The following is a 13,175-nucleotide window of genomic DNA, read 5'->3' as shown; positions in this document are numbered from 1 at the left end:
TGCCTTTTAAATGCACAAAAACTGTCTACCCACCCTTCCCCCTTCCTCTTCAAACTAAAAATCAAATCTAGAGACTTCCTCTGGGTTACTTTCAGTTGAACCCTTCTTCTTTGAGCTAGCTCTAATTTTCCATGCCTTTCTTAAGTAGGGTGTACACTTTGGTTGTAGTTTTCAGCAATAAAATAACCTTTACAACTAAATTGTTTTACATTATATATCCCATTATGTTAATTTATGGTAACAAACCAGAGCAAAAGTAAATATTACATTATAAATGCTTAGGAAGTACTGCATAATTCTCCAAATGTTGCCCCCCAAGGAAGACAACACTCTACTAAGACAAACACGGAGGGGCAAGAGATTCAGGAAGAACCCTTACTTGATACAAGTTTTGGCATCCAAAATAGCCTGTGAGTTAACTACAATGTAGTCCCAAACAAGAACATTAAGAAATGAAACTAAAAAGCAAAATTAATCAGTTAGCACACAAAGGAATCTCAGAAATCTGGTTGAAAACATGAATAAATTTGCCACAGATGGGTATCCAACAAAGAAGTAAGGGTTTATTTATTTATTTTTTTAAAAGATTTTATTTATTTGACAGACAGAGATCACAAGTAGGCAGAGAGGCAGGCAGAGAGAGGAGGAAGCAGGCTCCCCGCTGAGCAGAGAGTCTGATGCAGGGCTTGATCCCAGGTCCCTGGGATCATGACCCATGAACCAAAGGCAGAGGCTTTAACCCACTGAGCCACCCAGGCGCCCCAGAAGTAAGGGTTTAAATAGTATATTTGAGTCATGTGACAAAGCTGATATGCCATCTTCTATTGAAAAAATCCCTGTGTTCACTTTTGAAAATGGCATGATTAAGAAAGTGCTCAAGAATGCAAATTTTCTTTCAGCCTTCTATCCCTAGAATTTCAATCAGTTTACAGGGTATGGACAACCCATATTTATGTAAAAGTTCCTCTACAAAAATTCAGTTGTAAGCTGATGTTCATAGAAAACAATCACTTTAAAACTGCTTGGCACCCATTCTGTGGATATCTATCTATATAGTAAACACTTAAAAGCCCATGGCTACCTGGTTTCTGTTCCTGCCTCAACTTGCTGTTCTAATTTTCTTCCTCTGTTAGCACTTAATCTTATGTTTACAAATTAAGAATATTTTTATTTTTTTAAAGTTTTTTTCTTTTAATCCACTTATCTGAGAAAGACAGAGAGGGAGAGAACAAGCAGGGAGGAAGGTCAGAGGGAGAAAGAGAAGCAGACACCCCCTGCTGAGCAGGAAGCTCCACATGGGGCTCGATCTCAGTACCCAGAGGATCATGACCTGAGCCAAAGGTAGCTGCTTAACCGACTAAGTCCCCCAGGTGCACCAAGAATGTTTTATAAAGTTAAATTTACATAATAAGTTTTCTGCCACCTGGGAACCAAGTATGCTTGTAAAAAAGTAACAGTATAGAAATTTTATTTCTCAGGTCAAGGACTTTTTCTTTTTCTTTTTTTTTTTTTAAGATTATTTATTTATTTATTTGACAGACAGAGATCACAAGTAGGCAAAGAGGCGGGCAAATAGAGAGATGGGGAAGCAGGCTCCCCGCCGAGCAGAGAGCCCGACGTGGGGCTTGATCCTAGGACCCTGGGATCATGACCTGAGCAGAAGGCAGAGGCCTTAACCCAGCAGTGCCACCCAGGAACGCCAGGTCAAGGACTTTTGTAATCAAACTTGTTGGCGCTCAGGGGTTCACTGAGTACTTTCTTTAAAAAACACAAAAATACAGCCATATTAGATTGAAACAAGAACATGCTGAACAACTAGGGAACTGCAGGTACTATTCATTCCTGAAGCATTGAGCTTATGTGGAAGAACTGCAGAGCTACCTGACGAAACCAAAGTCACAAAGGAGCCTCACAAGTTTGATACAGAAGAAATAGGGGTGCCTGGTGGCACAGTCAGTTAAACGTCCAACTCTTGGTTGGGCTCAGGTCGTGAGACTGAGCCATGTCGGGCTCTGCACTCGGCTTGGAGTCTGAGATTCTCCCTCTTCCTCTGCCCTTCCTATTCGTGCCCCCTCTCTCTCAAATAAATAAATCTTAAAAACAACAACAACAACAACAACAATTAAAAGTTCATGCGGCTGTTCTGGAAGATAAACCTAAAGAAAATGTAGAAATTTATCAAGCATCTGCCCTGCACGTGACCACCTTTCATTTCAGCCAAAGACCAAGTAAAAGCATATGCTCACTAAAACAATATAAACTAATCACTGAATTTTGGAGATAACACACAAATCCAAGGAAGAACTTTTGGCTCAGTACATCAGAGTCTAACACTAGAAGTGTACTCTGCTTTGTGAAACTACTGAAGTTGAGGCTAACAACTGTCATCAATGATACAAAGCAAGAGACAACATTAAGATATATGTGGACTTAAATTTACAATAAACTTGTGCATCTGGATTTTTCCGTGGTTCTGGAAGATAGCTTACTTTAACTAGAACCAACTGTGCACTTTTCTAAACTGCTTTTGTATTAATATTAAAAACTATAAATCCTATTTAAAAATAATGTATAAGCTATATATACTTTACCACTATGCTCAAAACTTCCACACAGTACACATAACCTCATTTATAATCATGGCCCAGTACTGAAATTACTTGGACATTACTGGATAGCCTAAAAAAACCTTCCATGCTCAGGTGATAAATGACCTGGATCAAGAACTGAAACAAGATACAAATTAATCCAAAGGAGAAATCCAAGTGTATATTGTGAGCTGATTTTCTGCTTCTTTATCCCCAAATGCTCTGGTGAGACTTATTACCAAGGAAAACCATACAATGTTATCTAAGGAGCTTGGAGTGAATTCCCTTCTTGAATAACCTGTACCACTATGTAACTGATATAGGGGCATCTCTTACAAATGAACAACAAATTACTCACTGGCCAGCCACACAGCTGAATTCCATGCTTAGTATTCGGTAATATAAACCCTATGACAGTGACACCAACATGCTTTTAGAAACCTAATAATGCGGGGCTCCTGGGTGGCTCAGTGGGTTAAGCCTCTGCCTTGGGCTCAGGTCATGATCTCAGGGTCCTGGGATCGAGCCCTGCTTCGGGCTCTCTGCTCAGCAGGGAGTCTGCTTCTTCCTCTCTCTCTCTGCCTGCCTCTCTGCCTACTTGTGATCTGTCAAGTAAATAAATAAAATCTTAAAAAAAAAAAAACTAATAATGCATTACTGGCCTTCTATAGGTCCCTTCATCTAATAATTAAACTTAGCAATATGCTTAGATTAGGTACCATGGAGATACAACAGAGCTGGTTTCAAAGTTATAGTCTGCCTCCAGGAACCAAAGTTTAAGGACTGTGAGAATGGGTTCTTCATGAAAACAATCTTACCGGTCTGTCAACCTGCATGATCTCCCAGAGGACTTCAGCCACATCTGGTAGGGTATAGGGAGGGAGACAAAAGCAGCATGTGTGGAGCAACTGGCTTACAAGTTGCTGTCCAAGCTGGTTCATCACCTGTCCAATAAGTTCTTTCCGTAATTCAAAGTCTTCTTCATGCTGTAAGGAAACAAGAGCAAAAGATGAATTCTAGGGGCGCCTGGGTGGCTCAATGGGTTAAAGCCTCTGCCTTCAGCTTGGGTCATGATCTCGGGGTCCTGGGATCGAGCCCCACATTGGGCTCTCTGCTCAGCAGGGAGTCTGCTTCCCTCTCTCTCTCTGCCTACTTGTGATCTCTCTCTCTGGGTCAAATAAATAAAATCTTAAAAAAAAAAAAAAAAAAGATGAATTCTAATTTCAACTCTCCACTCTAATAATTCCTCCTTCCTGGAAAAAGAAGTATATATAATACATAACAGCAAGATTTACAGACTCCACTAAAATGTTCTGTCCTTAGGAAGAAAATATTAAGAGTTTAGTATCAAGGAAATGGGCATGGATTTCAGCTGAGATTAACCTTAACCTTTAGAATAGAGAGCAGAAGAGAAACAATGACTAAAGGTTACAGGTAGCAGTTTTAATTATTTTTCATAGAAAAATGTGTTCCTATTTCCTTTTTTTCAACCAAGTGAATAAACAAGAACTTCTATCAGATACTTAATCTTTTCTATCAAAAAAAAAACACAACAAAACACACAAAAAAAACCTCTTATTTTCTTCTTGGCACAGAATTACACATTGGCACTTCTTGAGTATATACTAGAATATACATATATTTCTAATATCTTGGAAAAAAATAACTTTTTATAAACTGCTTTTCACATCTAGTTTTCTTCTTTCTCCTTTATGACCAAACTTCTTAAATAATTAGCCCATTAACACAGTTGCTTTTTTCTTCATCATTCTCTATTAACCTTAAATAAACTCTATTCCACATTTAGCCAAATCTACCTTTGAAAATTTTGTGGGGCTCCTGGGTGGTTCAGTGGGTTAAGCCTCTGCCTTCCGCTCAGGTCATGATCTCAGGGTCCTGGATGGAGCCCTGCATCGGGCTCTCTGATTAGCAGGGAGCCTGCTTACCCCCTCCCACTGCCTGCCTCTCTGCCTACTTGTGATCTCTGTCAAATAAATAAATAAAATCTTAAAAAAAAAAAAAGAAAGGAAGAAAGAAAGAAAACTTTGTGAGCCATTTTACTACTCCAGCCAACTAGGTCTCTTAATTGTCTAACGTACTTAGTACTATCCTTTCTCTGAGTATGATTTATGCCCCAGTTAAGACTGTCCTCCCCTCTCTAATCCATCCAAATTCTACCTATATCCCATGGGCCCAGTGAAGTCCATCTTCTTCCAGAAATTAATCCCAACCCACTTCTGACCAAGGAGCTTTCTCTGATCTCATAGCAATCATGACTTTTATCACTCAGCTGGCAATCAAATACTGCCTTCTTATCGTTACTTAAATCTTTTTATCTCTGTTTATCTGTTTATCTCTTCTACTAAATCCTGGATGATAGGGGAGCAGAAATACTTTTAGACTGTTTCATATAGCTTTTAGCACTTAGTAGAGGCTGTCTGAAATCTAATAGTTAATGTTTTGGTTAGTGAATGGTATGTACCTACCAATACAGATCAATTAAGGAGAATCTGGTTTTCCCCTAAGAAGTGAGGAAGAGATATAAAAAGGTGATAAGGTACAAAGCAGAAAGGTACGGTGTTTATACTTACATCATTGGCTACCCCTGTATGGATAAGGTCTCGCAGGAACCTCATGACACTGCAATTGGCATCCCGGTGGTCCAGGGTAGTAGAGGCAATGGCCCACTGCAAGATAGGGATGACCACTTGGCTCCTCAGCAAGGTGACAGGGCTACGCTGAATAAACCTGGTGTTTTGGAAAGACAGGCTAGGTATAAATGAAAGGATTAGGCTCCAAAGCAGCCAGAGTAACAGGCAAAACAAAGGATGGAGACAAAAAGATCAGTGGTTGCTAGAGGTTAGAAGGTGAGGGACGGCTGAACAGGTGGAATACATTGATTTTTAGGTTATTAAAACTATTCCGTATGATATTATAATGGTAGATACATGCATTATACATCTGTCCAAATCCACAGAAGGTACACCACCAAGAGTGAATCCTAATGTAAACTATGGACTTTGGATGATAATGACATGTTAATACAGGTTCATCAATTCCAACAAACAGAATACTCTGGTGAGGGATGTAAATAGTGAGGGAGGCCGTGGGGTTGTAGGGGGTAGAGCAGGGGTATATAGGAACTCTCTAAACTTTCCACTCAATATCCTACAAGGTTACCAACGCTTTAACATACATGGAGACTCTCCACAAAAAAGACACATTTTCCAAATTTACTTCATAATGCTTATCTAGCAAAGAGCATCTCAGGGATGTTTTTCAAGTAACACACGCTGGGTAAACAGGAACTGGAGTCCACCCAAGGTTCTCTCGTATCAACAACAATAACAACAACAACAACAACAAAGGTGTTTCTTTTTTTTCTTTTTTTTTTTTTGGTAAAAGGAAATTTAAGTAAAAACTGGGGTGGAAAGCTAGGGGTAGAACAGGAAGTGCAGAACAAGATAACTTCTAAGGCACCTTAAAATCCTAAGAATTTTTTACTCTGAGATGTGATTATTATCTAAAGGATGCCAAGTTTCCTAAATGAAAAAGCTGAAGTGAAACATGTCATCAGAGCAGCACAGAAACATAAAACTACAGGGGATTCTACAGATTTTCTAATCAAATGTTTTTACCAAGCCGGTTTTAACGGTCTTGCGCATGTTCCCTCCTTCGTGACAGAAACCCAGCCCAGCTGCTTTACCCTGCTCCCATCCAACTCCTCTTCCTCACTTACAGGGATATTCCGTTCACGATTTAACTATGGGCTATGAGAATCATTAACCTACCTATACTCCACTAACCTCATTTTATAGAGAAACAGTCAAGCGTTACAAGACAAGATGAAGCAGTGATGGGGAAAAGCAATAGAAGAAAGGGTTGCTCTTCAGAAGGACTGACCTGGTGGCCAGCCTGAACAGGTCATCCACAGTATCGGGGTGATTCTGAAGCCCATTTTGCTGTTCCAGCAGCTGAAAGGTAGGGATGCACAGTGCCTAAAACAGAACGGTGATTTTAAATAAGTACTATATACTAAATCCAACAGCATTCAGACTTGCTAAATATCACAACATATACAAAAGGTACAAAACAGGGGAAGTACAGATGGGAAAAGAAAAAAACTATGATGAGAATCAGATCAAGAAAAGGAAGAGAGAAATCTTTCTCAACTGATAACAGTTTTCATATACGAAGTCTGCAGTTCAGAAAGGGTTGAGGGTATAAATTTTAGTTGAGGAAACTGGACAGATGTTATCTCAAAGTTTCAGAAGTTTCTGCAAGGGCCTTGGTGGCTCAGTTAAGCGTCCAACTCTTGATTTTGGCTCACGTCATGATCTCAGGGTCATGAGAGTGAGCCCTTTGTCAGGCTCCATGCTAGGTGTGGCGCTGAATTCAGATTCTCTCTCTTCGTCTTCCCATGCTCACTACCCCCCTAACCCCACCTTGGTTCTCTATCTCTGTCTCTCTCTCTCTTTCTCACAAAAGTTGTAGAAGTTTCTGAAAGTAAAGACTGCTTGTGTACTAGATATGGTCAAGTCCACTAAAGGAGTAGATGAAGGATTTTTTTTTTGAGATTTTAAAATAATAGTATGTTGATTTTATTTTATTTCTGAGAGCGTGAGAAGGGGCAAAGGGAAGAGAATCTTAATCAGACTCCATGCCCAGTGTGGGGCCTGATGTGGGACTCGATCTCACAACCCTGAGACCCTGAGTCCAAATGAAGAGTCGGACACTTAACTGAGTGAGCCACTCAGGTGCCCCATGAAATGTCAGTTTTAAAGGGTAAGACATCTTGTGAAAAGGAGCATGATAAACTCCCTAATATATTTTCTTCCTTATGACTAGGAGGGGAAAAAAGCAGTATATCAAGAGCCTTTTCCAATGCCTGCTATTTACCCTAAGACCAACCCTGCTAATAAGTGAGCTAGTACACTGGTTATTCCAGGCAAGAAACTAAAAAAGAATTATCCTTGAGTTTAGAGATCCTTTGTTTTACATCCATTTGTTCCCTTCTCCACCTCTCAAAAAACCATCATCTCTAGAGAGCATAAATTTGGCAGTAATAGCTGTAATGATCTTTACAGTCATATGGTCGATCTCTCTTGCATACTCCCAGGCATGTCTGTCCAGGGAACAACTGGCAAGTTTCTACCTCCCTGTTATTAGTAAATCAACATGCCTGGAGGACAAACATAGAGAAGAGAATTCAAGACATAGTGAATAACAAACTGCTTAGGCCTTTAGTCCCTCCAAGAAGCTCCCCAGGGAAAACAAACCTGGAGCATGTCTAGGAGTCCCTGCCGACAGCCCTCTTCCATGCCATATTCATCCACAAGGATACTGCCAAGGTACAGGAAACAGGAATGCTGATGTACGTGGTACACATTCACCATCTGCCAAGGAGAAACCAGTTGTTCAATTCTTTACCCCCCCCAAAAGTTATCAACTTAGGAAACTGTCTAGAGGAAGAAATTCAGACAGACTGATTTCTTCTCTTTAAGACAATATAGTAAAGCTTGTTGGCAACATTTTTTTGAAACACAGGGCTCAATTCTTCAGTAATTTTCAAGTACTCTCTTTAGATTCCTTTCAAGCCTTTGATCTTTTTACCTTCCCAAAATAATGCTGTAAGAGCTACATAATACTTCAAGCTGGAAGCCATGAGTTTGCTATCATCCAAGCTATTTGCAGATTCCTAGCATAAATCCCAATACCTAAAGGTTGTTCTTATTTGCATTCAAGATTAACTCTTAAAAAAAAAAAAAAAAGCACATAAAGCTACAGCAGGGCTAAAAATACCAAATACCCTTATCCTGAAAGAGGCCGTGAAAGCACTGTTTGAATTCTGAGAAGCTTCTAAACTCCTCTAGTTAAACGTTTTTAGTAAAAAAACAGTGTCTCTTATCAAGATACCCAGATCTACTCATGGAATAAAAATGTTAATACACATATTTGAATTAAATGATTTGTTTAGGATTTTTTCCCTATTCTCCTCCAAAATGTGTACATTCATCTACTTAAAAATGCCATCAAAACACACTTATGTTTTTTTAATGCAGGGCTTGAACTCATGACCCTGAGAGTAAGACCTGAACTGAAATCAAGAGTTGGATGCTTAACTGAGTGTACTGGTTTTATTATATAAATTCAACTTAATGAGTGTGGGTGGGGGCTGAAAGACAAAGTGACTGACTCTTATTACTAACACCTACCATGGAATGGGCATGTGATGAGAGCTATGAATCTATTTGGTGTTGTACACTCAAAACTATATGCTCTAATTAATGCATGATTTAAGTCAGGAGCTGGTAAACATTTTCTTAAAGGGCCAGATAGTAAAAATTTTAGGCTTTCCTGGTCATATGATTTAGCTATTCAACTTTGCCACCATAGCACAAATGACCAATACAAAATATATACATGAATAAGCATGGCAAACTTTTAGTAAAACTACATTTACAAAACCAGGTAATAGGCCCATTGGTTCTAATTTGCTGACTTCTGATTTGTGGATTTTAATAAATACTTATCATTTTTTCACATTTACTGAATTTAGAACACATTTCCTATACAAGGTACTCAATTGGGTTGGTCACTACTTAATTAGCAGGATTAAAAAAAAATCAAAGTCATGAGTGTATCCTCTAATAGCAAAGGGACATTAAATCAAATTATGTTTGACCTAGAATGTATTACACTGAAGGGGACACATAACCAAAGGTGTAAACATATGCAGTACAAACATATGGTGTCCTCAGGGTACAGAAAAGGTAAATTTTATTCAAATCTATAATATAAAGGATACAGGGCTGTGCATACGCCAACTGATACTGCATTAGCATGACTCTACTTGGGGGTGCGTGCTTCCCTAAGAATGAGGCACCCAGGACAGAGAGGCAGGGCAGGGTCACACCTCTGGGGGCAGTCATCACCAACTTTGCTCTCCATCCTCAGGAGCGGAATTGTAAATAAATGCTGGCCTCTGCCCGCTGCTGTCTGTCCTCACCCTGGCTGTTCTGGTCTCTCTGACCACTCTGCACAGAGTGAGCCCACGTTCTGCTTCACACACAGCTGCTGCTCTCCCCTGCTCGCCCCACTGGCCTGGCTACCCTGCCTCCCACAAGCCACCAAGGAACCAATGCCTCCAAGACTAGCCTCTGTTTGATCCTTCTCAGAGGCAGAGTTGCCAGGAAGGAGCTAAACCTGGCAAGAATAAAGGTGTCATAAAAAGATGCGCCTGATCCATAAAGAGATTCTGATCCAAACCCTATATACTATATAAATGGACACTGTTCCTAATGAAAGGGGTGACTTATTTTCATCATCGTTTTTAATTTTATTTTTTTTAAATATATTTTTAAAGATTTTTATTTAATTATTTGATATATATATAGAGAGAGCAGGAGCAGGGGTAGGAGCAGAGGGAGAAGCTGGCTCCCGGCTGAGCAGGGAGGCCAGTATGGGGCTCATCCCAGGACCCCAAGATCATGACCCAAGCTGAAGGCAGACGTGTAATAGACTGAAACACCCAGGTGCCCCTTTAATTTATTTCCTTATGGGTTTATGATTTTGAATTTTTCTTGTTTGAAAGACAGAATTTTGATTATATCAAGCTGAGTTCAGCCTGTAAAAAGGATGTTAAGATGAAGAGAAATATATTATACAAATTCCATTTTAAAAAAAGTGTGTGGGGTGCCTGGGTGGCTCAGTGGGTTAAAGCCTCTGCCTTCAGCTCAGGTCATGATACCAGGGTCCTGGGATGGAGCCCCGCATCAGGCTCTCTGCTCGGCAGGGGGCGTGCCTCCCTTCCTCTCTGCCTACTTGTGATCTCTGTCAAATGAATGAATGAATGAATGAATGAATAAATAAATAAAATCTTAAAAAAAAAAGGCGTGGAAAGGGGGTTAACGCTTGGGTGGCTTAGTCGGTTAAGCATATGCCTTCGGCTCAGGTCATGATTCCAGGGTCCTGGGATCGAGTCCCACATTGGGCTCCTCGATCAGCAGAGTCTGATCTGTCTGCCATTCCCCACTCTCTCTCTCACAATTCAAAAAAACAAAAACAAAAACAAAAATCTGTCTGGCTCAGTCAGTGGGCCATATAACTCTCAATCTCAGGTTCGTGAGCTTGAACCCCACACTGGGTGTAGAAGTTACTTTAAAAAAAAAGAAAAAAAAAAGAATGAGGTACCTAGGGTGCAGAATTTAAGAGGGCACTCACCGTCAGGGTCAGATCCTTGGAGGGTTTGCCTCCTTAGAATCTGTACCATGGATTCACTGTTCTGGTAGACAAAGGTCATTTCAGGCTTCTGGGTGTGGCCCAGCCTGGAGCTGTGCATTTCCCTCAGTGCATGGAAGCAAAATTTAAAAAGGCACTTATGCCAAGTCCTACAAATGCCAAGACTTACATTTTGCCTTGCCTCAATCTAGTTCTGGCTTTGCTGTAAGGTTAACATCAAATTGCTTAGTGATCCAAGTCACTAGTTATAGGCATCTCATACAGAATAGTTCTTGATGTGAGTATGTTCTTAGAGAACCTCATACATTGAGTCACACCATCATAATTATGTATCAATCTTGGTGATTATAAAAGAATCAAATCAAGCATTTCTTGTCAAATAACAGACTTACGTTACCAACTGTGACTGATACAGAAAAAAATTCCCTTGGGCCAAGCAACAGCAAAATTTGATATGACATGTTATAAAAGAAAATTATAAAAATGCTCAGCATTGGTATATGAGAGCTGGGCATTAAAGTCATTCTCTTAATTTTACAGTGAAATGTGTTACTATTTAGACGATCACAAAACAGATTATAGGCAGTTTCCTTCAGAGACAACATACCACAGGCACTATTTATCTCTTTCAAATATTTTGGAGTTTGTATTTAATAAATACAAAAGTGTTTCATTTCATCAGCAAAGTTTTGTTCTAAAGAATCCTATTTCAGGGATGCCTGGGTGGTTTAGTAAGTTAAATGTCTGCCTTCAGCTCAGGTCATGATCTGAGTCCTGGGATCCAGCCGTGAGTTGGGCGCCCTGCTCAGTGGGGAGTCTGCTTCTCCCTCTTCCTCTCCCCGCTGGTCAGGATCCCCCCATTCCTCTCTCTTCCAAATAAATAAAATCTTAAAAAAAAAAATAAATAAAGACTCTTACTTCAAATTCTGTACACTTCACATTTTCCCTCAAAGGAAGAACTTACCTGCGTAACTAGTGGCTGCAGCAGGGCTGCAGATCCTTTGCCTACACAGCGAACAGCAAAGCGGAGGCATCTGCAACAACGCTCCACAATCCGATTATCAGCCCGGTGTTTATTTAGAGTCTCAGATAAAACTGGCCATATCTGAATCAAAAGTCAAAGAGCACAAGAAAAAAAACAATGAACTAAGAGCTGAAAAAAATGCTCCCAAGTTGGTAACACCTGATTTGGTTTTCAAATAATTTGGAAAAAGCTTTCTTTAGAGAAAAACATGTAGCGTGAACCTGGTGTGCATGAATGCACGCGTGCGTGTGTACGTGAGTGTGTAGAGTTTCAATACGCTATCCAATTCTAAAACACAACCACTTCTTAGGAAAAGTACAGTGACAGGGCGCCTGGGTGGCTCATTGGGTTAAAGCCTCTGCCTTCGGCTCAGGTCATGATCTCAGGTCCTGGAATCGAGCCCCGTTATCAGGCTCTCTGCTTGGCAGAGAGCCTGCTTCCTCCTCTCTCTCTGCCTGCTTCTCTGCCTACTTGTGATCTGTCGGTCAAATAAATAAATAAAATCTTTAAAAAAAAAAAAAAAGTGCAGTAACTCTTTAGAACTGGAAGAAGAGCATGTCTAACTTCACTAAAAGATAAACTCTGGAATTCCTGATTTAGGATGAAAATAATTAGTATGATTTATAGAGGAATAGATATTTAAAGACAGTTCTGAGCTGGAATACTCTGAACAAAAGGGCATAGCTAATGAAATGGCATTATTTGATACTGTCGAACACTTAAGGTACTTGGTGTTTTCCCCCCTGAAGTCTGAAAAGCACTTCTCAAAACATGCCTTTTGATCCTCATATTACCCTCAGTGAAAAAAGGAGAAGCGTGTTTCCAATGGGAAAACAAAAGCCATGAGGGATAAACAGCTTTGTCAAAAAAAATTTTGCTTGCAATGTCCACAACAGCCAAACTATGGAAAGAACATAGTTGTCCATCAATAGATAAATGGATAAAGACGTGGTGTGTATGGGGCGCCTGAGTGGCTCAGTGGGTTAAAGCCTCTGCCTTTGGCTCAGGTCATGATCCCAGAGTCCTGGGATCGAGCCCCACATCGGACTCTCTGCTCAGCAGGGAGCCTGCTTCCTCCTCTCTCTCTCTCTCTCTCTGCCTGCCTCTCTGCCTACTTGTGATCTCTGTCAAATAAATAAATAAAATCTTAAAAAAAAAAAAAAAGATGTGGTGTGTATATATACAATGGAATACTATGCAGCCATCAAAAGAAATGAAATCTTGCCATTTCCAATGACGTGGATAGAACTAGAGGGTATTATGCGGAGCGACATAAGTCAATCAGAGAAAGACAATTATCGTATGATCTCCCTGATATGAGG

At 40.1% G+C, this 13,175-nt stretch overlaps 1 protein-coding gene across 3 annotated transcripts in view; it reads right to left on the bottom strand.

Moving 5' to 3' along the window:
• The window catches only part of LOC111152071 (transportin 3), an 87,218-nt gene that overhangs the window by 9,969 nt on the left and 64,074 nt on the right, over positions 1–13,175 (bottom strand). For all 3 annotated transcript variants that reach the window (XM_022510361.1, XM_022510362.1, XM_022510364.1), the window contains 5 exons: positions 11,794–11,934; positions 7,868–7,984; positions 6,492–6,586; positions 5,180–5,336; positions 3,407–3,574 (listed from right to left, as the gene is read on the bottom strand). In XM_022510361.1, the coding sequence (XP_022366069.1) occupies positions 3,407–3,574; positions 5,180–5,336; positions 6,492–6,586; positions 7,868–7,984; positions 11,794–11,934 (678 nt within the window). The remainder of the gene's footprint in view (positions 1–3,406; positions 3,575–5,179; positions 5,337–6,491; positions 6,587–7,867; positions 7,985–11,793; positions 11,935–13,175) is intronic.

The sequence above is a fragment of the Enhydra lutris genome, unplaced genomic scaffold (genome assembly GCF_002288905.1).
Source record: "Enhydra lutris kenyoni isolate GAN:26980312 unplaced genomic scaffold, ASM228890v2 scaffoldscaffold27, whole genome shotgun sequence".
In the NCBI taxonomy this organism is placed as follows: domain Eukaryota; kingdom Metazoa; phylum Chordata; class Mammalia; order Carnivora; family Mustelidae; genus Enhydra; species Enhydra lutris.
The sequence above is the reverse complement of the archived record's forward strand: the minus strand, read 5'-3'. Positions and strand labels throughout refer to the sequence as shown.